The 25,704-nt window shown below is 41.0% G+C and overlaps 1 protein-coding gene across 2 annotated transcripts in view; it reads left to right on the forward strand.

The window, feature by feature from the left end:
- Positions 1-25,704, forward strand: part of CSMD1 (CUB and Sushi multiple domains 1) — a 937,839-nt gene that overhangs the window by 191,780 nt on the left and 720,355 nt on the right. For both annotated transcript variants that reach the window (XM_083606880.1, XM_083606881.1), the window contains exon 2: positions 3,654-3,870. In XM_083606880.1, coding sequence (XP_083463006.1) covers positions 3,654-3,870 — 217 coding nt within the window. The remainder of the gene's footprint in view (positions 1-3,653; positions 3,871-25,704) is intronic.

Raw genomic sequence — 25,704 nt, forward strand, 5'->3', positions numbered from 1 at the left:
GTGGGTTAAACTACAGAGCCTAAGGCTTGCTGATCAGAAGGTTGGCGATTCAAATCCCCACAATGGGGTGAGCTCCCGTTGCTTGGTCCCTGCTCCTGCCAACCTAGCAGTTCGAAAGCACCTCAAAGTGCAAGTAGATAAATAGGTACCGCTCCAGCGGGAAGGTAAACGGTGTTTCCGTGCGCTGCTCTGGTTCGCCAGAGGTGGCTTAGTCATGCTGACCACATGACCTGGAAGCTGTACACCGGCTCCCTCGGCCAATAAAGCGAGATGAGCACTGCAACCCCAGAGTCAGCCAAGACTGGACCTAATGGTCAGGGGTCCCTTTACCTTTACCTATAGGCTGTGTATGGAGTGTATGCACGCTAGTAGGAGTTGGGATCGGGGCTGCTCTGATAGGCAGTGCGAAGCCTCCCTTCCGAGCTGAGAGTATTGTTAAATACTATGGTGATTTTTAAAAATACATAAAATTAACACTGAAAAACTTTTGCAATAACTGAACTGGGCAGGCCGGGTCATCCTCTTATATACCTGCTGGGATTGACAAGGCATCTGACCCTCACCTGAATCTCATAGCTCTCCTGTAGCAGCCTCTGATTAGTTATCATTTACCGTAAGTCTTGGGGAAAATAATTAGCATCACACGTCATGTGCATGGAAGTTGCCAAACAAATTAACCAACTAGGATTACTGTTAATAGCACCAGTTTTCCTATTGATATTGCTGGATAGTTTTGATGAACTGCAAAAGCATTTTTAGTTTGCTTTCTGTTGCCACCTTGGAACTTTTCTTTAGTAGTGCCACTTTGTTTTGTACGATTCCTTGCCAATGAAGGAAAACAACTTTTCTGCTCTTACTGTATATGTTGATAATATGATTTTGGTTACTGAGGACAAACAAGATTGTACAAAAACAAGATTGGGTGCAGGCCTGGCCAGGACATAGGCATCCTGACTGTGACAAAGGTGACCTGTGTGCTTGCTTGATTGATTGATTAACAGCTGTTGGGAACTTCAAGGTCCCTGCTCTCCCTTCTTATGGTCTTTGTACTGGACCTGGAGACTCCAATAGAGAGCATTCCATGTCAAGAAGGAGGGCAAGTGGTCACTCTATCAAATGACAGGGCAGGAGTTACATGGAGCAGGGCCTTTTCACTGGTGGTGCCCATTGTATGCCTCACTCTTCCCAGACCAGGATTTACACCAGCGTAATAGAGTTGGCCAGGATGCCAGAAGGGATACAATTTATGAGCTTTCACCATTATCTGCACAGCAGGGGGTGTTAAGTCAACAGTGCAAAGGCCGAGCTGAAGCATTCCCTGCTGGTTACCTGCTTTCAGTGATAGGGGTCGCTGTTTGGTAGTACCCAATTGGTTAGCTGTCAGATTCTAGAGGTCCCTATTGGTGGCTCTTAGGTAATTCACAAAATACAGAGTCCATTCATAAAACACAGTGTTCATTCATAAAGCAGTAACATAAATCTCCATTGCTACATATTGGGTGTATATTTCAGCAGTTGACCGTACAGGTTTATGGCCATGCTGTAGTGTAGTGCTTATGCAACTGTGAATAAAAGGTGGCTGGGTTCATTGTCTCGGGGTTTGGGGGGGGGGGGAAGAGGTGACAAAACTGATTTCCAATAAGTGCCCCCTTTATTTCCATAACAAGTTGTTGAGTCTGTACTCTGAATGGTGACACCAGGGACCAAGAAGGTGCAGGGTTTGTCAGTCCAACCCCTGCACAGTCTCATCAGGACTGACATTAAGGCAATTGGGCCTAATTGGGCCCCGCGTGCTGCTCCTAAGGGGGTCCTTGCACCAGGGAAATCTAGATGGACTTTATTTATATCTGTAAGGTTTTGCAAACTTTTGCTGTGAACTGGGGCCCTACAAAAAAAAAAAATCAAGTTGCGCCCCACTGCTTCAAATTGGGCCCCACTGGCTAGCCCTGAGTCTCATAGTTGCTGGGCCTGAGTTGCCCTGCCCTTGCATGAAGTCTTGGGTTTACAATTTTGGGAGAGGGGAGACTGCGGCACTGGGGAGTGGGCAGGCTGGCTAGGCCCCCTAGATTTAGAGGCCCTAGGCTTCACCCTACTTAGCCTATACATAAATCCGGCACTGGGTCAAGGCGGCAGCCGCCCCTCTTCCACTGACACCGCTGCAGCATCAACATCCCGAATGTGTACTGTAGTATTTATTTATTTATTTATTTATTTATTTAGCCACGCCCCCCCCCCAGATTGGTCGACCCAGATTGGTCGACCCAAGGAGTGATGCAGCCGGGGACTCCCTAATGGTGTGGGGGCTAGCCACGCCCCCGCACAAAGGGGAGACCTCGTGAGGAGCCCGCAAAAATGAAATGGCTTTGGTGGGCAGGCATGTTATATGTAAATTACATATACATTATCCTTTAAATAAGACATTATACGTATATGTATAATTATGCATTAATATATTTACCCCATGAATATCCTATATATACTAGCTTCTATATATTTTACATAATACATACTAACTAATCGTGCATACATATATAAACCATACGACTATTATTTAAGTACTATTAACCTATATACTTGACTTAAGAATATTCATGTATATCGTGCATTACTGTTCATCCTCATGGATATCCATCAATCACTACCCTCCATAATCTTACATTCAGACATTACCTGCAATCATTCTCTTCAACACGGAAGTGTATTTTATACATGGTTATCTCTTAATCTAGCTTCTCACGTGAGAATCATCAACCCCTGCACACTACGCCCCCCTCCCTAGTCTCACGTCCATAACATGAGGTTGCACCACTTTCTCACTTTTTCCAAGGCCTCTGGTTGTTAGGTCAGGACCATCCTACTCTCCATCACCACTTTCTCACCTTTTCCAAGGCCTCTGGTTAATGGGTTAGTTACCCTCTTACCCTTGCTCATAGCATAACTGGTTTTCCTGGCGGCTGGTATTTTTTATTTCTCTTTCCCTTCAGACCTCATCTCAAGTGCTCCTACCAATCCGGTTTTAACCTGAACTAACAGTGCAATGGACTTCGCGCAAGCTCTCTATACGGGGGCTGCAAGAGATTGCTTTTTCAAAATTGCCGGGGGGGGGGGCTGTTTGAAACTAGCCCGGGGGCTGCAAGTGGCCCCCGGGCTGGACTTTGGCCATGCCTGTTCTAAATGTTCTTTCAAAGACTGAAGCACAACAATTGGATTTTGCACCATCATCCGCAAACATATTAACTTGATGTTCAACATTTCCTATTTTCACTCCCTTCACAGAGGCATCTGCACGTAGTTGTATAGCTAAGATCTCTATCACCACTGCAGAAAGCAGGTTCTGAAGCTTTAATTTTTTAAAAAGAAATACATTATCCTACTGTAACTCCAAGGGTACAGGAGAAAAGGACAAATTAATCTGAAACTTATATTAAAGAAAAATATCTGTTAGATATCTCACTCAGGACTGTTCAAATAAACATGCTGTTAGATGGTTTGACATGGCATGGAATGCTGAGTGTTCAATATTTCTTTTCATGTTTCCTATGATAATTAGAAATATATATATTTAAAACTAGGTAAAAAGAAATATTAAAATTGGAAAGCACAGCTGTTCTCACTTTTTTTATTCTCTCTCTCTCTTTCTCTTTGTTTTTCAGGTCAGAACTGTGGAGGGTTAGTACAGGGTCCAAATGGTACAATAGAAAGCCCAGGATTTCCTCATGGCTATCCAAATTATGCCAATTGCACATGGATCATTATCACAGGAGAGCGTAACAGGATACAATTATCATTTCATACATTTGCCCTTGAAGAAGATTTTGATATTTTGTCTGTTTATGATGGGCAACCACAGCAAGGAAACCTGAAAGTGAGGTAAAGTTATTCATGGCTACACTTATACTGTTTATAAGACTTCTGTTTCGTGAACAATTAGTGGTTCGCAGCAATTAATATCCACATGTGTTCTACTTTTCATAATGGCAAAGAGATTGATTGATGCTCGTTGAAAGTCAAATGATCTGTTTCTCCTGATTTTCAGCTATAACAATCACAGTTGCCATTATTTCTCTACATTTTCTCTTCTTCAGAAACGGTTGTCAAGTGCCGGGGGGAAAGCATTGTTAAGTTAATGTCTGACTACTCTTGCTTATATAGAAAAGCTTATTGTGTTTCAGAAACAAATTTGGTAATTTCAGTAACATGTAAAATGGGGACAATATAGCAGATAGCACATTCAGTTGCCTCATTGTTCAACTGCCCCCTCCAAAAGAAAAATATTGTAGAAGGGAAATAAAAGAGAGTCATGTACTGTATTTCTTGCAAAAAAGACTTGGTGCATTGGTTTTGAGCGTGGTATGTGTTTTCAGTCCTACACTTCACTCAATTCCCTGTATCCCAGATACAAGGATATCCTTGGAATATGTAACCAAAGAGTGAGGACTGAGTGAGGATGTCTTATTACAGATGTATATGAATGCAGTATGATGCTGTGTTTCTGCAGACCTCTTTAAATAGCAATCCACATAGCAACAGTCTCCATGGATGAAGCCTTTTGCATGCACTAGCTTACTGTGCAGATTGGGTGGTATTCTTTATGTCACCACTTGGTGTGGAGAAAAGGGCTTGATTTACATAGGAAGACAGTGGCCAGGAGTGGCCGACCTCTGCCATGGTAATTGTTTTAAATGTGAAGCCTTCTCCAGTTGGTGAACATATTGTGTCATTCCTGCATGCTTGCTTTGCATGAGTGGTTAAAAACACTTAATGTATATGTCCTAACTTTGCTGCTCCAATGCTGGGTTGGCCAGCCTCATATTTTGACCATTTATATCGTGGCCATTATTTCCCACCATACCTGCTACTTCCTGCAAAGCCAACAAAAATAGCCTACACCCAGGCTGCTTCAAATACCACTTTTGGTCCATTTGGATACTCTTGCTAGCTGGGATTAGTTTGGTACATCCACCAACCAGGGCCTTAGTTTCAGTCCACATAGTTACATTTATTCTGAAAAGGTGCAGGCTTTTTCTTGTTGTTGTTGTTTGAATTATTTCAAAGACAAGCATATTTTCATTTCTACTTTTCCTGTTTTGCTGTTGCTGACTTTAGGTCTTTTGGCATTAACTTTTAATGCTTTATGCTTTACAAATTTTCTGTGCATTTTCAAATTATTATCCACAGTGTGGTCACCTTGCTTGCTGCAAAATGTACTAAAAGCAGGGTGAAGAAATCCTCATTCATTTTAACACTTAGGCTGTATATCAGAATCTGAATTCAGTACTTCCAATATGTACACAGGGACTTAAATGCATTCTTAAAGTTGTGGACAGACACTGGCCTATGTTGTCTCTAGTGGTTGTGGTGAGGTTTCATGTACACTATGGAAATGAATGCAGAGAGCATTCATGTGCACTGAACAGAAGTTTGCAAAAGTTCTGTGAAGTTTCTTTTTATTGTGTGTCAGGTGTTTCCCACTGAAGAGATGTTTCTGAGCCAGGGATTTCTTGTAACACATTTGATGTATTGTGCAGCTTTGTTTTCATCTATAATGAACCCACACCCACACCCACATCAAGCTCTGGAGAAATGGTCTTAGAAGCCCATCTGTAACTACTAGAAAGTATAGAACTTGTTCTTACTGCTAATGTGCAACAGGGAATTGGATTATTATTTTTTGTGCTAAATAAGCATATTGGTGGGGGGTTTTGCTCACATTTTTACTATTGTGCACATTTATAAAGGGGAAGTAATAAATTGGTCAGCTACAGGTAAGGATATTTAAATAGTATTAGTGCCACAAGGCGATATATGGCTTTCAAAAGTATGAAAGTGAATTAAACATTCCATATTTATATTATATTATATTGTACTGTACTGTATTGTATTGTATTGTGTTGTATTGTATTGTATTGTACTGTAGTGTGTGTGAAGAAATAATAGCAGCGTCACCATAAGCAACACAGAAAAAAACAAAGGTTAGCATGCGCCCTCTCCAGTTGAAGAAAGTTCTCTTCCTCCCAAGGCGTCTATTTGCAAATGAAAGTCTGTGTCTTTTGGCCTGCTCATGGCTAATTAAAGGATGTAGCTAGAGAGTATGTGCTCAACAAAGATGCGAAACTTGAAAATGCTGCAATATTAACACTCCAGAAGGTGGCAGCAACAAGTTTGAGTACCGTACATTGCAAATAATTCATCCTACCAAAGGCAGCAGCAAAAGAGGGCTAAGTTAGGAGCAGAATGAGGTTAAATGGCTCATCTGGCTTCAGCCAGTGATGGGATGAAGCACACTGCCTCCCACATATGCCTTACCTGGATCCTGGTTGGCTGCAAAATCACCCCAGCCAAAACTGTATGGGTTAAGTGGAAGGGGTTGGACAAATAGCCGTTTCTGCCCTGCCACTTTGGCCCTTATATTTTGGTATTCTCTCTCAAAAATCAGTTTAAATATTCAAACACACAAATGCAGACTGCTGCTTACATCTTGCAGTGATGTAACAGAACTGCTTGCCATGGAATCTTCTTTTTTAAAAGAAGCGATATGTAGGTCATTATTTAAGAGCACAGTGCAAACATATGATGATTTGTGACTCAGTGGTGTCTACAGCGGCATTCACTCTAATGAGGAAAAATGCGAGTGCTATCACTAAAATAGCAAGTTCTAATTAAACTAGAACAAAAAAGCTCTAAGGATAAGCAGTTCACATTTTACACTGTGAGCAGTTTTATTTTAGATATACAATTAACGACACTCATGGCTGTGCTGGAATATAAATATAATACAGAAGTCAGGAATGGTAAAATAAATTATGTAATTCACCGAAAATATGCTGCTCGTTGTGTAATATGTGTTACGCATGCACACAGTCCATGAAAGATCAGGTGACTTAAAGCAAGAACCCTCTCAGTTTGGCTTTCTGCACTGTCCCCAGGCCACAACCCAAATAGGCTGTGCACTCTTCTTGAATGCTTTTGAATGGCACTTGAAGTGTCATAATGCTTCTTGTTTACCTTAAGGGAGGATGGCAATGTGTGTGTTTTGTCTTGCCGAATGCAAGGTGGTTCTTTTAATATGAGATTCAGAAGTAATACAAAACACAAGTGAGTGAGAAGACGAAAGATTTTATTCTAAACAGCAAACAATATACACATACCATGCAAGCACCTCAGTCTGCCACTTGGAAGCCCTCAAGAAGTGGTGAAATGACTCCCCCAGTCACCAATGCATCAGGGACGCGGGTGGCACTGTGGGTTAAACCACAGAACCTAGGACTTGCCGATCAGAAGGTCGGCGGTTCGAATCCCCGTGACGGGGTGAGCGCCCGTTGCTCAGTACCTGCTCCTGCCAACCTAGCAGTTTGAAAGCACGTCAAAGTGCAAGTAGATAAATAGGTACCACTCCGGTGGGAAGGTAAACGGCGTTTCCGTGTGCTGCTCTGGTTCACCAGAAGCGGCTTAGTCATGCTGGCCATATGACCCGGAAGCTGTACGCCAGCTCCCTCGGCCAATAAAGCGAGATGAGCACCGCAACCCCAGAGTCGGTCACGACTGGACCTAATGGTCAGGGGTCCCTTTACCTTTACCAATGCATCACTTTCTCCAAACAATGTCCAATATCAAAAAGGTTCTCATCACTATCTCTTCCTCCTAAGTGATTAGGACATTAAAGGCTGTTCTCATGCCATCAAAGAACTTAACAAGAGATAAGAAGAAGAAAGAAGGAACAGAGGCAGGAAGAGGGCAACCGAGTCAGATCACTAACTCCTTGAAATATAATTTTATTTTCCAGATAGATTGCCCATACATGTTTGTGTAGGTAGGTAGGTAGGTAGGTAGAAACCACTGAATTTTGCATGGCATGAATGTAAAAGTCGCATTTGTTGTTCGTCCCACTTTTGCCTCTGGCTGAGCTTACTTTTTGCATCTGGCTCTGCCTGGAGGAATGTGGCCCCTTAGCTGGGGAAAAAAAGTTTTCTCACCCCTGAATTTAAAACAGTGGTCCTTCGCTGAAGAAAAGTAGCTCAAAAGTACTGTGCTATATCTGCTCAACATGAAAACACCTGCCAAAACCCAAACAGACCTGTGGAAAAGTAATCAAATACACACGAGAATTGGATCCATTTCAACTACCAGAAAAGGCCAAGGTATTAATACATTTAATCCGCCAGTAAAAACCTACAAACTGTTGTATCGGTGGCAGATATCATCTATTAAAACAGATGCTTAAAATGCTTTTACAACTGACGTGGCATTTAAGACCCATGGCAACATTTAACTGACCATCAGCGGGGTGGGGGTGGGGAATTGGAAATGTCACTTTCTCATGTTTGTCCCCCTCCGCAGATGCAATTTTTCAGTTGCTTGTTTTTATAAAAACTGAGCACAGGTGCCACAGCCTACTTTGAAGCTACTACATGAGAAGTGGAATAAAAGCAAAAATGAAAATCCAACAAACTAGCACCATGGAAGCATAAAGAGTTGTGAGCCAAGCATTGTGAGCCATGTTTTTTCTAGTACAGAAATCAGGAGTTTATCTCTATTCTAGCACTGTGGGAGATGAAAACCCATAAATGGGCAGGGCAAACAGAACCCAAATCACCCTCAGCCTATTTAAATGGACAGCTACCCAGAATGAGCGGTTTGTCAAACTCTGCCAATTTGGTGTGAGTGGTGAATATTTCAGTGGGTGTTAAACCAAAAATGTTGGACTTGTCCAGGACAAAAAAAAATGTTTTAAAGATTAAGGTTGCTGGATTCATGATGCTTTGAGGCTATTACTGTCTGTCTGTGGAATTCAGGCATAAGCAAACTCGGCCCTCCAGATGTTTTGGGACTACAACTCCCATCATCCCTAGCTAACAGGACCAGTGGTCAGGGATGGTGGGAGTTGCAGTCCCAAAACATCTGGAGGGCCGAGTTTGCCTATGCCTGTTGTAATTATTTCTGTGTTTCTGTAATACTCAGTTTATATGTGTGTTATTACAAGGGAAATACACGGATTATTGCAAGGGCACCCCCAAGTCTCTAAATTTGTATTTTCCAAAGGAAGCTTAGCCAAGAAAATATTACTTGAATTTATACCACTAGGAAAGGATGGAGCCACAGAAAACTACTGTATATGTGCATTTACAATCCAGAAAAATCACATTTCCAGGAAAGGTGTGCATCAGCCTTACTCACCACAGTAAACAACTAGTAACTCATTTTTAAATCATTTCTTTTTTTATTATTCTCTGCTCCAAAGACTGGTATCTATATCTTTAAAATCTTTCCATAACAACCACAGGAGAAGTCTTTAGTAGTGTGTTCACTTAACATATCACCAAAAGAGATAAAATGCATTACCAAGAAGACAAAGAAAAATAATGTCCAGGCTGACAACAAAGATGCTGCTGTAGCTATTTGCAGCTGCAGGGATGGGGGAATTCTGAGATACACTTGGAGAATTTATTTTCCCTTGGAAAAATTTGGTGAAATACCGCTCCCCATGCTGTTTCTCTGACCACAAATAGGGTGCAGAATTTCAAGAGGCCATTTTGCACACAGCTCTATCTTAAACAGCATGTATTCCCCTCTCTAATTACATAAGCCTTCTGTAAGTCAAATATTTCTTCCCTCACTTTCTTCCACAGTTCAGGTTAAAGCTTACACTGTGTGGAAATGTAAAATTAATTCAGCATACTATTTAGCAATGAATCGTCCCTGTGTTCAATTACACAATCAGCTTGTCTCACAGACGTATTAAGTCTTTTGCCAGGTGAGCTTCTTTTATAATTTAAATAGCATAATACATAACCTTCTCCTTGCTACTTTGGGATTGAGCTGCCATAACACACGTTGTTAATCCTCTCTGTAGTTGTACCATTTACCAGAAGATCTTCTTTTTGTTTAGGATGGCAATACACCTTTCAGGGTGATGCTTTCTTAAATAAGCATGTTTTCCCCACCCATAGCGGTTTTTGAACTCCTAGTAACATAAAGGAAATATATAATACATTTTTTCATTCATTTATTCTGTTCCTACTCCAGTTCCTACTGTTTGTAGGAGCCTTCAAAGGTGAAAGGTTGGTTTTATATATATATATATATATATATATATATATATATATATATAATTAATCATGTGCTTTTCTAAAAGACTTTTTATATATGCAAGACACCTTGTTTCCCCCTTATATTTGCAATTTAATTTGACTTGAGTGACAACTGGAGATAATGATAAAGGATGGATGCTTACACACCAAGGACCAGAGGAGAAATCTATTTTAAATTGATTTCTATACGAAAATGTGGCATTTTGGACACTGGTGAGCTTGGCTCACATTGGACTGCCTCTTACATTGAGCTTCTAATTATGTCTGAGCTACACATTCATTGTCATGTTTTAATTTTTTAAAAGAGTGCCCAATTGGTTATATGAAAAAAATATACACAGAAATGCTCCTGTTATAATAGAAAAAGGGTGTCAAGCCCACACTCTACTATATTTTTATAAGTATTAGCATATAACATTTTCTATACAGTAATCTGCATTGTTGTATGTATCTGTTTATGTTCTGTTTTAGGAAACGTGGAGCGTTCATATATTTTATGAAAATATTATACACGTTTTTATATGCATATGCTCATATTTTTAGTGGAACTAAAATAGTTCACCACTTGTCAAGATCAAGGAATGAGATGGGAATTGGGGGAGGGAAAACACTGTGTGGATAAACTTGACACCAATACTTTGAGACAATTCCATTCCTATAAAAAGTGTAAGATGACGTTCTAACAAAAGTGAAGCAGAGTCCTACACTCTGTGTATGGAGGTTGCCTGGTGGCCTGAATCAACTGTGCTATGTGACTTTACTGTAGAAAATGAGGTATGAGGAAGAATGGCTGTTGGCCTTAGTAATTTGGCCTACAGTAAAAAAGATATTATAGAAAACCAAAGTTTTTAAAAAAGGTGCAGGGAACAAGCAAGCTTAATTCACTACAACCTGTAGAATGTCAGGCTTCAGGGAATCAGATCCCTCCCCCGGTGGCAGTAATTAAGCAGATCAAACGAAAGGAGCATTCTTACCAGATAAGTTCTTTAATAATCACAGCGAGAGACAAAGGAATGCAAATCACTTGTTACCTTCAGGTAATGAAACTTTCAGGTGGCGAACATGGCAAACTGTATACTTCCAGGTTTTGTTGCACGCGCATGCACAAAAGTGGCGCCTCATGTTGCAGACTTTTTGGGGTACTTAAGGACCCCTGGAACGAATTAAGTTCGAAACCAGAGGGTCCAGTGTATACGTCACTCCTGCATCGGGTAATCTGAGCTTGTTGCAATTGCACTTTCTGTTCTGTCACTTTCCAAGCCCGTCTAGTCTTAGGCGAAGGGGGCGGGGATCAGGAATGCTGTCCAAGGACACTGACTCTGCCAGCTGTCTCTCTCCTGGCGTACACTCTACTAGCTCTTCCTCACCCAGTATTTCCCAGCTTTCCCCCTCTGGACTATGCCCTTCTGCAAACCACTGTTCTAACTCAATACTGTCCTCCTGCCCCTGGGAAGGTTCAGAAAGCGGGGGGGCTCCCACCATTTCTCCTCAGTCCAGTCTCTGACATAGAAGTACAATATGGGGTCAAAAATCTTCACGGTTACAGTGCAGAATGAAAGTCAAGACATCAGAAATACATCTGAAGCCTAACAATGCCAGAGACCATGATGCAACCATGTATTCTCATACACATATTCAACCCAATTGCTACCTAAAACGTATTAAATGAGAGTTCACAGTTGCCTGTCAAAAACTAGTTGTAGGCTGCCTTCACTCAGTGCTTTAGCATAATTAGATTTAGCCCAGGCATAATGGCCAGAGACCGTCATGGACTAGTTCCTCATCTGTCCTCATCATGAGGACTGGTTCCTCATCTGTCCTTAAACTATTAATTCTTCTTTTTCTTTGGCGATCACTCATAGTGAAGTAAGATTGTCTTCCATGAAAACAGTCTTAATAGTGGGTCTGTAAGTGACTGTGGAGGCCAGTTCTGGATATCCACACGTCCTTCCACAGTGGGGACATAGGTTTCCAGGTGGGGGTTGATCATGGTGAAGGTTTGCCAAACGTGCCTTCCTCTTAGCTCTTTTCTCCTTTTCTCCCTGAGTTCGTGCTTCTTCAAGGTCCACAACACCTTTGGTAAAGGCTGTTCTTCGATTGGAGCACTCATAGGCCAGTGTTTCCCAGTTATCAGTGTTTATACTACATTTTTTAGATTTGCTTTAAGCACATCTTTAAACCTCTGTTGTTGTCCACTGGTATTTCCCTTTCCATTCTTAAGTTAGGAATAGAATAGTTGTTTGGAAGATGATAATCATTTATAAGTGGTCCATGTTTCGCAAGGGTACAAAAAAGTTAGTAGTACAATGGCTTTGTAAACAACCATTTTGGTTTCCCTGTGGGTGTCCTGGTCCTCAAACATTCGGTGATTCAATCGGGAGAAAGCTGTGCTCACAGAGCTCAGGCAATGCTGGATTTCGGCATCGAAGTTGGCCCTTGTGGAAAGATAACTGCCCAGGTAGGAAAAGTGGTCAACATTTTCCAGCGTTATACCATTAAGTTGTATTTGTGGCACTGCAGAGGATTTTTGGGCTTGTTGGCGCAGCACTTTGGTTTTTTGGATATTGAGCAATAGGCTTTCTGTAAGCTTCTGTGAATATATTTAGGATAGTATGGAGGTCATCCTCTGAGTGTGCACACACTATGTTGGTATCAGCAGACTGGAAGCTCTATTATTGAAGTTATGGTAACCTTGCTCTTTACTTTCAGCCTACTCAGATTAAAAAGTTTATCGATTTCGATTTCTACCCCAAGGGGCAATTGTTGCTAGGAGCATTGTATCAAATACAGAAATCTGTGCTTTAATTTATATATTACTGAATTTAAAAGTCGATTGCCTTTAACTAAGTTGATGTTAACAGATATCATAGAATCCCTACTTCTTTTTTATCAGATATAGGTGTTTTGTTTTGAATGTTGGCCTCAGCACTATCAAGACAAGGCTTAAATAGTACCCTGGACAGCTCCATGCAGAACTCAGACTGTTTGAGCAAGAATGCTTCAGCAGCTGTCACCCTTAGACTGAGCCTTTAAAGGAAAGATGCAGCCCAATCTCAGTAGCTAGCTGCACCTCCCATTAAGAGGAGGCGGCTCATTTAAAAGGGCCTAGGTTGCTTTAGTGATAGTTGTCTCCAACAGAGCAAGGGACACTGTGGTTCCACTAGGGCTTCTGAGCTAGATTTCTGAGTTCTAGAAGCAAGTTCCTCCTGTGGAAGTGTGTATGATTTAGTATGTATGTATGTGGCTGCACCTAAGAGCAATTTCTCTCCCCATTCTAAATCCCTTGAAAAAGGAGGGCTCAACCCAAGGGCCAGGACAATAAGAAGGAATTTCCAAAATGTATCTTTGCATATCTGGAGGTATGCAGAGCTATTGCTGATATGTGGCTTGCGTGTGTGTGTGTGTGTAGGTTGCCCTACCCAACGGCAACAGACCAACATGTTCAGAAAATGCATATATGCATTTGGCACATCTACTGAAATAAGACAGACAACACATTGTACGTATATGACAATTCAGTTCAGGGTTACAGCTGACCTGAAATCTGCATCAGCATCGCTTTCACATGGCATCCCACCTGAATAACTAATTTGACTTAAATTGTTCAGTCTTTGGTAATGATCCATCTATATATATAGCTGTAGCCTTACTGGCTATTCAATAATGATTGGTTAGAAAGAAACTAAAAGACCTGGGACACTGGAAGCACAGAGATGCTGGCTGCAATTAAGGTCCAAAATGTGTCTTCCAGATACCCTTACCTTGCCGTTTCATATGCTTGCTGACTCTGGTAGACATGCTAAATGTAATGAATCTCACAAGCATTTTGTTTTTAACAAATGAAGGTCAATTATAAATTTACTGTCAAAACAATGGAGGAATAGCCATTCTAAAGGAAGCTGATAATACTTTGCACTTTCTATCTTTGTAACAAAATATGTGTATAGAATGCACATTTTCTTCAGGCAGCATTTTAAAGGAATTTTCATATCCTTCAGCAACCAAATTACTAAGATCTGTTTGGATAGAGAAAGGGGTCACATTCCTTAAAATTTGATAAGTGTTTTAGTTAGATGCATGATTTAAAGCTTATTCAGCCATCTGTTGATAGCTTGGTCATCTACATCCAATGTGTTGCACTGGCATTCATCCAATTCTCAGTGAAAAACGCCTCAAAAAATGTCACTGATTGGCAGGATTATCTGACAGGCTGGGGACCATGAGAATACAGATGAATGTCATTTAGACAAAAATTACCTTCAATCATTTGGACTACTGTGGAATAACAGGGATGCAGTGTGGAACTTCAATTGGTTTTACCTTTAGTGTAGATAAGCAGCAAGTTGCTGTTATCATGTTGTCGGCCCACATATATCCCCTGCAATTATTATTAAGCATCCCTTATTTTTAAACATGTGATGTGATATAATGATAAAAGGTAAAAAAAAAAATTAGCAGAGCTCATCCACAGTACTAAGATTGGTTTATAGAGCCAATTCACACAGTTTAGATTAGCAAAGCATTTTTTCCTTTGCAACATATTATATCACAGTCAGCTGTTGTTTGAAATAAACATATGTTGCCACATCACAGTAATAATGATGGAAACATAGAGAACAGCCTTATACAGATTAATTTAATTTGTTCACTAAGTTCAGGGTTGCCAACACTGATTGGCCACAGCTCTTCAATATTTCAGATGGGGGACATTCTCAGCCCTATCTGGAAGTGGAAAGGATTCAACCTGGGACATTCTTCATGGAAATCATATGCTCCAACACTGAGCTTCCACAAAATAGTTTCCTCACTAGATAGCTCTATGAAAACACTCCCACATCTGCTACCATCTGGGATAGAAGTTACAGTGATGAATCAAAACCATACAGAGTTTATGGACCTGGATGTCTGCAAGATGATAAAGCTCAGACTAGATATGTACTCAGTACAGACCAAATCTACAAGGCTAGGCTGAGTTGAAATGAAATGGGTAACATTATTAAACTCCACAGTACTCTTTAAATGTTCCAGATCTGGATGACAGCCCCCTGCCCCAATTCACACACTATTCCCATAACATTCCAGATCATGAAAGATGACTGACCAAAGTGGGAAGCCATTTTTATCTGTGGAGGCTTCCCTCACATAGAACTGCGGTTTTTCCGATGTTTATCGAGTTTTAAAATGTGTCTTCATCTGTATGCCACTTAAAGAAGTGACATTAAAATGTTCAAGAAATGAGGCAACTGAGAGACCTAGCTGGATGCAGATATAGTTTTCCAGTTAAAATATATATTTTAAAACAGACATTAGCAATGCAATGAATATTAGATGGAAGTAAACTTTTATTAACCGATTCAATAAATATGCTATGCAACATGAAGTACTTTCAGCCAAAAATGATGTCCTGTGTTTTTCTGGGTCATTGATTTAAGCCAACCATATCAGTATTTGCAAAAGGATGCAAAATTGTTGATCCCAGGCTACAAGTGTCTTCTCAGCACCATTCCATAGTATGAGATGAACTTCACAAATTGTACCACTACCACTATTGCAAAACAACAAACATTTGCTTAGGTATTTTGGGGGTATCTGGAAAATATCAAAATAACATTGTTGAATTTAGAAACTCTGATAAGTGACTGGGAAATGGCTCTGTTTTCTTCTTCTTACACATAGATTTTGAATTTTGGTAAAGCACAAACAAAACCAAAACATATCTAAGATAAAGTGCTATTGGTTGTGCACATATATACCAGTACGTATTTCAGTCTTAATGTGAGCAGCCATAAACCAGGGAAGATATTTGTTTTCTGATATGCATATTTGGATCACACTCTACACATCTGTAACCTGTCTCAGATAACATCATACAATCTTTTTTTGCACTCAACTATGACTCAGTGTGTGAATCAGTTTTTAAAAGAAAGAGATGCTCTCTTTATCTTTCGTGTGTATCAAAGGTGAATTTGTTGTCTTCTTCCTAAATCTAGCTCTCCTATAGAAACACACAACTATTTTAAAATTCTCTTAGATTTTCACTTCTGTTCTATTTGCAGTAGATAGTGTGAACAATGTCACCAAAAAGAAGAAAATAGCAGATGGCAACTTTAGTATATAGTTGTCAGAGCAGTGCTTTCCAGGCTCCTTAAAAAAACCCAAAACCTTTAATATGCACGCATCCTTTTGTAGGCTTTAGAAATGCATAAATCTGGGCTGGGGAGCCTGTTGCTCTACATATTTCGTTGGACCCCAACTCCTCTCTCTCTCCCCTGAGCATTAGTCATGTTGGTTAGGGCTGATGGGAGTTGTAGTCTGGCATAAAGGAATATTGTTATACCAGACGTATCAATATAAATTACATTTAGGGATTCAGTCTGCCTACACTTCCCTTTAATATATAGATTTTCAGCTTGGGGGGTGCTACTTGACTTAGAGCTGCTTCTGTATGATCGATTGGGAGAGATGACTGGGACTTCTCCATAACAGTTTATGTTAGTACACCAGCTATGTGCTTTCCTGGAGAAGACAGAATAGACTGAAATCATCTGTGCTTGATAACGTCCAGATTAGAGAACTATAATGTGCTCTGCATAGGCTGCCTTCAAAATCTTTATTTGATCAAAAATGCTGTTGCTGGAGTTTTGACTGCTGATAACATAACAACTCTTGACATTGTATCATACCCATTCTTTTCCTAGTCGCAATTCCATGTGTTGGCTCTGAGGCTTTAAAGCCCTAACAGAGGCTGAGACAACCTTCACCCACATTACTTCCTAAGTACTCTGTACGAAGTCTTTCTCAATGTCCCTGTGCTGGTTGAGATTCCTATGGAGGACACCCCCCCCCATTCTTATCACTGTAAGTTTTTAGCACTGCCTGATGAAAACATGGCAATTTCAAGGGGGGATGTCGTGATGAATAGATTAGGTTTAACAGAAAGACATGGAGCTCCTATATAAGTAAAGGAGTGTACTGGTTTGTTTGTTTTTTACAGCCTTTCTCTCCGAAGCATTTCTAACCATTTTTCATTGCAGACCTTTGCAGGTGGAACTTGATCCCTGGTTACCTAAAAGTGTTGCTTGATATTTCTCCTCAAAGCCCAGGTTTGCTCGTTTTGTAAAACTTTTGACTTAATCCCTTAAGGAGAAATCTGAACTCATGGAAGGCAGCAGCAAGGTTTCAGACTAGTGTAGGGAGAGGGAGAGGTGGTGCTAGGAAAACTCTTTTTCTTCACTACACCAGCTCAAGGCTGGCACAGCAGACAGGTCCATTCTCAATAGCTAGGCCCTGTTTCAGGGGCATGCATCAACTATCACTGGTGGAGGTATAACCTCCATCTAACCGTGGTTCTGCCAGGCGTCCTGTGATGGGCAGAACCTTCCACTAGTAGACATCGCCACCTCATCAAAAGCTTCTCCAGTGCAGCAGATTGAGAATTTGGAATGCCCTGTACCTCTTCAACCAAAACACAGCAATTTTGTGCAAACTTACCTGAAAGTGATTTACTTCTATGTTGTTAGAACATGCTGCTCTATTTGCTCACTTTCTCATGAACCTCATCTCTCCCTTCTCTTACCCCTCCCCTCCCACCAATCAAAATCTGTAAGTTCCCTGAGGTGGGAACCTGCAATTTCCATGTTCAACATATGTAAGTATCAAAAATGCAGTAACATGTCCATAAAGTAGTAGTAGTAGTAGTCAGTGGTGTAGCGTGGGTTGTCAGCACCCGGGGCAAGGCAAGTAATTTGCGCCCCCTAACCCGTGGATTTGCGCCCCCTAACCCGTGGATTTGCGCCCCCTAACCCGTGGATTTGCGCCCCCTAACCCGTGGATTTGCGCCCCCTAACCCATGGATTTGCCCTAACCCCAGATGTTGCGCCCGGTGCGGCCCGCCCCCCCCTGCACCCCCCACGCTACGCCACTGGTAGTAGTAGTAATATTGATGAATGGGGACACCTGTACGCCAAGGTATACATTCACAGATGGAACCTCTCCATGTTGTAGATCCAATTTGACTTATAAAACACTGCAATATTTCTGAATGCTTACTACCATGCAACTGTGGGTATGTTTACTCAGATAGAAGCTATACGGTGTTCAAGGAAGTTTATTCCCTGTTAAATCTGCATAGGATTGTAGAATATAAAGTAAGCATAAACTGAACTGAGTAAGCAAATGCACCCCACTGAGGCATCAAACCTGTGTACGCAGACATATTCATATCATCTAATTGGTACCATTTTCTTCTTCGCGAAGCAAAGAATTAAGCCCATCAGCCTGTCACAAAGAATTTTGCTTTTCAGCACATTGACTCAAAAGACCTAAGATATATAAATGAGCAAATCCCCACTTAGTGTGATTATTTTCCGAAGAAGAATGGATACAATCATCCTATTCAGACAGGATAATTTGTAATGGTAAATAAGTAACAGAAAGCCCATATTGGGGTGGGAGGGCATTAATATTGCCTTACTGATTTTCAGAAGACAGGAGTGCCTGGCGTGCTCTGATCCATGGGGTCACGAAGAGTCGGACACGACTAAACAACTAAACAACAACAACAACTGATTTTCACCCATAAACCTCTTGTGACAAAGGACTGGGGAATGGCTAATCTGAGAAGAAGGTCAATGTGCCAGCCAGCTGGCCACGTATAGGGAGAGTGCAACTATCAGAGTCTCCTGGCTATTTGCTTATAAGTAATGATAAGTAAATGTATGCATAAAACATGCAATACAATGACTTCAAGGCATAAACCTTCTCCTAGTCTGCATAGGCTGTGACAGTGGCAGTTGCTGGCATTCACCGAGACTGTGAAAAGTAGGTCATTTGCTTGACCTCAGCTCCTGGCTATTGTTAAACTTGCTCCTACCAGGACAATGGGATGTTAACAGGGGATATTTCTCAAGGCTGAAGCATTAAATGTTTTCAAAAGCCACAGATGCTGCTGTTCGGAAGGCGTGTCTGGCTCCAGCACTCAGTGGCTGCTATTTATGCAAGTTGTGTGGGCTGTGCGACAGGTTTATCATAGTATAAGAGTCACAGGGTTCAGCGTGGAAGGCAGGAAGCCAACCGATATATTATGACAGATAAAAATGGTACAGGCCAGATGAGAAGAAAGCCAAAGGTGTGATTAAACCGCAGTAGTATTATAAAAAACAACAACCAGTAGCCTTTTATTGAAAACAGCTTTGATTACTTAACTCAGAAGTATATAACAAACTTGGAAAGGGTAATGGAAACTTCAACCATTCATGACTTCCGTGGATGGAAGGAAGGAAGGATATTTTCATTCAGAGGACAAAACAAGAAGGGATGGTGTGGTAGCACTCCAGCCACACTGGGTCTCCTGCCACCGGAGGAAGGAAGATCCAATTATCATCGAATGTATTCCTCTGTCCTGTACACCCTTTCCATGCTTCAGAACTCATTCCCTCAGATAAATGCAGTTTTCTACAAGACTACTCTTTATCAGCCAGCCTAAAAATGTACCTTACGTCTCCCTGAAGCCTCTCAGGGCAGCACAGTTTATGGCTTCTAGCCATGGGGGTGATTAAAATAAGTCAAAACAAGTTGTTTTATGAAATAAAATATAATGTTTCCTGAAACAAAAGAAATAAGTTTTAGGAAAAGGATATTACAATGAAAAGTCACAAAAAGAAGCATATACCCAATGGAGCAAAGGAATAAACAATGAGTCTTCTTCCACCAGCTTTAATTACAATCCCTAAGGCTACAAACTCTCCATCAAAGATGGGGGACCTTTGGCCCTCCAGATGTTGACTAGTGGCCATGATGGCTGTGGCTGATCGGAGTTGTAGTTCAACACCTGGAGGGTGATGTTATTTATCATTTTACTCAAATTATTGAATAAGAATTGGGACACCTCAGAATACAAGCCTAGCCCTCTGTGGAGTTTTATAAGGTAAAGTTTTATAAGCCTCAACCAGAGCCAGGGCCTTTTCAACACTGCCTCGGGCCTGGTGGAACGCTCTGTCTCATGAGACCAGGGCCCTGCAGGATCTGATTTCTTCCCGCAGGGGCTGTAAAACAGAGTTGTTCTGCCTGGTTTCGGCTTGGAATTAACTTGATCCCCTCCCCCTCTTTCTTTTTTCCTTTTTCCTTCTGTGATGAACTCCTACTTGGGGACTTCCCTGGCTTTTTATGGCCTACATAGTACCAGTCTGGATAGTTAGCCTTGGTGAAGACTTGATGTTTTCATCCCCCAAAAAGTTTTTGAGTTTCTGCTGAAATGAGGCTGCATTTTAATCTTGTTTTTTAAGTTGTATTTCAATCAATTGTTTTATATCTGGTGTTAGCCGCCCTGAGCCCAGTCTTGGCTGGGGAGGGCGGGGTATAAATAAAATTTTTTATTATTATTTATTATTGTATACTGCCCTTCATCTGAAGATCTCATGGTGGTTCACAACATAAAAATATATATAATATATGAATGGATTGCTTTTAGATGCAGATTGTGTATGGATAAATACAATAATATTTGGAATGCATTTATATATAAAAATATAATGTATTGTTAATCATTTTATATTAGTTGGAATAACTGTATTACTTATATACCAGTATTTCGTACTGTATCAGAACTTCAAGTACTTTTTTATCTTTTTGTCTTTTTTCTTTCACTATTTTCTCACTGAATTTTTTCAATAAAATATAAATATTAAAAATACAAATACCAAATGAAAACACAAAATAATAACAAAAACAAAAGAAACATAATAGAAATAAGAACAAGAACCAAACAAACCCATAATACCCCCCCTCACACAAACACATTTAAAAGAACATAGAAGGCTATATAGTTTGTTGAAACTGAGAAATGTTTGGATGAAAGACCACTTAGGAATCACATGTCAGTCAGGGCAAAACTAGGCATGACATCCAGTATATTTTTGATGTTTAGCCTGCATGCTTTTAAAAATGCAAATAGTGTTCATGGGCAGCAGGTGTTGATTGAGATCATAGTAGGCGGGGGGGGGGGAGAATTAAGAACTTTTCTCACCTGCTTTGGTTCTTACAAAAATAACTCCTTTGACCCATCTTCCGTGTGAGGATCCCATCCCAGGAGTGAGCAATATATTTGAATGTCACAGTAACTATATTTAATTGGATATGGCATTAGTTTTAAATGTTGCAACAATTCCAGAGCTTCTAATCTTGAATATGCTACCAAGGTATACTTTACTGAGAAGCATTTGTGCCAAACACCAAGTCAATGAAAGCAGACACTACATTCGTGTGTAGGAAATACAAAGCATTTAAACATTTTTAAAACACCTAACTATGAATATTCTCAAAGAGTGGCTGCTACCAGTGTGGATGAACAAACTGTGTGTGTCAATCAGCAAACCATATAATGGATGCATAAATCCAGTTTCTGTACTGGGTGATATTATTTATTTATTTATTTTATAAACCGACCTTCATTTGAAGACCACAAAGCTGTTTAAAATATAAAAACACAAAAAATATGGCACAATAATGAATAAAAACAATACTTACCCCAGAGGTTAAGAGGTCATAGATTATTTAATTAGCCAAAGGCCTGGGGGAAGGGGAATATTTTTGCCGGGCACCGAAGAGGCATCAGGTACCTCTTAGCATCTGAGTCATCACATTCCCTAGGACCAAAGGTAAAGGTAAAGGTAACAGTGAAGAATCCCTGACAGTTAAGTCCAGTCGCGAACGACTCTGGGGTTGCGGTGCTCATCTCGCTTTACTGGCCGAGGGAGCTGACGTTTTGTCCGCAGACAGTTTTTCCAAGTCATGTGGCCAGCATGACTAAGCCACTTCTGGTAAAGCCAGACCAGTGCACGGAAACGCCGTTTACCTTCCCACCAGAGTGGTACCTATTTATCTACTTGCACTTTGACGTGCTTTCCAACTGCTAGGTTGGCAGGAGCAGGGACCGAACAACAGGAGCTCACTCCGTCGCGGGGATTCGAACCGCCAAAGGACCAAAGGTACAAACCAGCAAAGATTAGTTATGATTAACAGCATAATTGTATGCATGTTTACTCTGAAGCAAGTAGTAACACTGGGACTTAGGCTGCAATCCTAACAACATTTACTTGGGAATAAACAGCACTGAATTCAATAGGATTTACCGCTGAGATTTTATGGTTAGGATTACAGCCTCACTCAGTGCAGCAATGGGGATCCTAGCCCCCTCCCCCCTCCCAAATTCTACGTTACTCCCATCAAATTAAGCCAGCATGTCGAGAGGTCAGGGTTGTGGAAATTATAGCTAAGCAACAGGTTCCCCATCTTGCCTTAGTGTATTTACAATTGCAGCTTAAGGACTCAGCTGCATTAGTCAAAGAAAGCACTTTGAATGTGTTATAAACATGCAATACCCAATGGCAATGGAGAGCCCCCAAATAAACTCTTTGCAATTTTACAAAGCGTTCCCCCCTTTTGTTATAACGATTTAATTTCTGACTTATTTATAGCATTTTCCCTCCTGTGTGTAGATCCATCCTTAGTCCCATTTCATTGATTTCAATGACTTACCTTTGATAAACGATGCTTCAAGTTTTAAAAATAGCACATGGATTTGTGGTATATGTATTCCCGCTATATCCATTTGTGTTTCAGTTCTAGGCCTGGTAAAAGGAAACATTGTGAAACCATATTTCTTATGGCATTAGGTAACTGTTCAGCACGTAGCGGTCCACTTAGAGAAATATACATTTTAAAAAAATAAAAGAAAGACTTAATTGCAATAATATGTATGAGACAATATGCCTGGAATATATATCTTTAGAATCTGTCCTGTTTAAAACTGTGCTGTACACTCTGTGTGCTTATTTTTGGAGCACATCCTCACGTACATATATATTTTTTATTTAGTTTAGCTGTTTAATCATGTGGTGTGTTTTTTTATTCTTTTCATTAAATATCTTTCTCAGGAGGGGAACAAATAACATGTCAGCGATGCAAGATCTGGGACACACTAGGGGAGAGAATTATTTTTCAGCAACATATTCTCAGGCTTTCCTTTCTGGCATTTTTCTTGCCTTTACTTCTTGTGTTCTGTCTGAGATCCTGCTAAGAAAGATGAAGTGATTTCTTCCTAGAGTCAATCTGAATAAATCTTCACAAGATCGAAATCACAAAGAAGAGGTGATGACATCTTCATCTTGAGAGAGGCTTAACACATCCTTGGCTTTAAGGCTTTAGGGCTTCACACTTGCTGCTATTGTTGACTTAATTTTCAATGCTGAGAGACATTCTTCATGTGTCATGAGACAAGGCCCATAATACATGCTACATATGCTTTCTGTCAGACTTAAACAAGGCCTATCTTGTTCTGAGAGAATAATGTCTTAGGAAGAACTTTCCAGAAGCAATCACCGACTTTAAAGCAGGTTGTTTCTCCCTTTAATTGTCATATTAAAAAGTGCTTGTTGACATAGCCCCACTCCCAGTGTTTTATTGAAGGTGTATTCTGCAATATATTCTTGACACAATAATCATGCATTAGCAGTAGATTCAGTCTGCTTTATTTTGTTCTGCAATCCCTTCCCAACACCAACACATTATTACTATCCAGGGGGACTGTAATGCAAACAAAAGTATGACAAAAAGGTGAAATGTACCTGGTATAAAAATTCACAGGATTTTAGCAGGATGTGCACTGATTGGAAATTAAACAGTGATATTGCCCTGAAACATTTGCACATGCCAATGGTGTTGAAAGCAGAATTGCATGTGACTGCCCTGATGTCTGGAAAGATGTCAGCTGTGGGGCTGGGGAAATAGCTTCATGGGGCAAATTGGACCCCTCTGTGGGTCAAGACTGGCCCATGGGCCAGTGGTTCCCCACTGCTGCTATAGACCTAGACATGTTTTCATTGCAGCCATACTTCTTCAGGTCTTGGAACCCAGTTTCGAAAGATATTTTAAAACAACTCCATATTTTCTCACACAGTAAAATGGCAATGATGCAATGTGTGTCTCAAATATGGGAATATTTATCCAGATATTTTCATAGCCCAGGGCAGCTGGGAGAGCTTAAGATTTAGCTGCTTGACATTTTGAAATGGTTGTTGTTCTTTTTAACAAGAAAAATAATAATAAACAGACGCTTGGGCACACTATTTGATTGTAAGTTCAAGTTCACCCCTCATACAATAACTTTTCACCTCCCATCCCAATCTCGAGGAGAGGCTTTCAGCTCCACTTTCCCATTCCTATCCCCATACAGTGGTACCTCTGGTTACGAACTTAATTCATTCCAGAGGTCCATTCTTAAGCTGAAACCATTCTTATCCTGAGGCACGCTTTCGCTAATGGACGCGATTTTCATTCGCATCCCGAGCAAAGTTCTCAACCAGGAGCAGCTACTTCCAGGTTAGTGGAGCTCGTAACTTGAAACAGTCATAACCAGAAGTGTTTGTAACCAGAGGTACCACTGTACATGCAAAAAACTTCAATGGTACATGTTTAACACATGTTTTTTAAAAATGCAAAAGTGGCCATTATGTTGAATCCTCTTATGTGGTGTCTTAAGCATATACAGCGCTGTGGTGCAAAGATTGGGCCAGGTACCCACCAGGCAGCCCAATCCCAGGCACGCAGGAGGGCGGAGCCGGGCGGCCACCTCAGCGTCTCGCTGGTTCGGTTGCCCCCGAACTCGCGGCACAGAGCTGCCCACATCACAAGAGCCCGCCGCGGCACTCTGACCGACTGACAGGCGGGCTCTTCCCTGGACTCAACTCTTGGGCTCAGGACTCAGCCTGGTGCCCCTGAAAGCCCGGCGCCCAGGTGCCCCACACCCCTAGCGCCTATGGGTAAGATGGCCCTGTTTGAGAGCCATAACCTCTTGGGAAAATCTATCTTTGCAGCAGCCCTTGGTAGCTACACACTGCTGTGGTGGTATTCAGTTTCTCCACAGGACAGAGCCTGTCGTTTTTGTAAGCGAATTGCAGTCATGGCTCCAACCATTATGTTTAAGCATTTCTAGTGGGAAATGCATACAAATGAATACAGCTACTCTAAGACTATTCTGACAGTACAGCCCTTAATGTGAGAATGGCACTACAAACACAGGGCAAAGCAAATATCTATTTATGCATCTGCTTTGATTCTGTTTTGCATGGGATAATCACCCTTGTTGGAAATCCCCCTACATGGTGTTCTCCTGATCCCCTCAGAGCCAGTTTTGGGAGTCACATGGGAGGAAAAGAGGGTAGGAAGCCCCATTGCTCAAGAGAAAGGCCTTGTGCAAGGCTTCCACCAATGGGGCATGTTATGCTTACCCTACCTGTATATGTTTCTAGGATGAAAGCTGGTTCACATTTTGCATGTTGTTATTTAGTATGCACACCAGAGTAAAAAATGCCTATGTGAGCCAAGTGTAAATATACACATGGAAACAGCAGACTCTAGGAGGAGAACTAAATCAGGAGGTTTGCGAAGCATCTGCTAGGCTGCCATGCATTTGTATGATAGATGCATTTGGCTTGATGTGTTACAATCTGAGCTGGGCCAAGCCACGGGAATAAATCTACTGCCTTTTTGTATGTATTTGTTAGTACAATTTTTTTTCCAGTTTTAATGAGGGAATTGGGTGTATTCTTTGCTGTATCTT

This window comes from Podarcis filfolensis, assembly GCF_964270895.1.
Source record: "Podarcis filfolensis genome assembly, chromosome: 3".
Taxonomy (NCBI): domain Eukaryota; kingdom Metazoa; phylum Chordata; class Lepidosauria; order Squamata; family Lacertidae; genus Podarcis; species Podarcis filfolensis.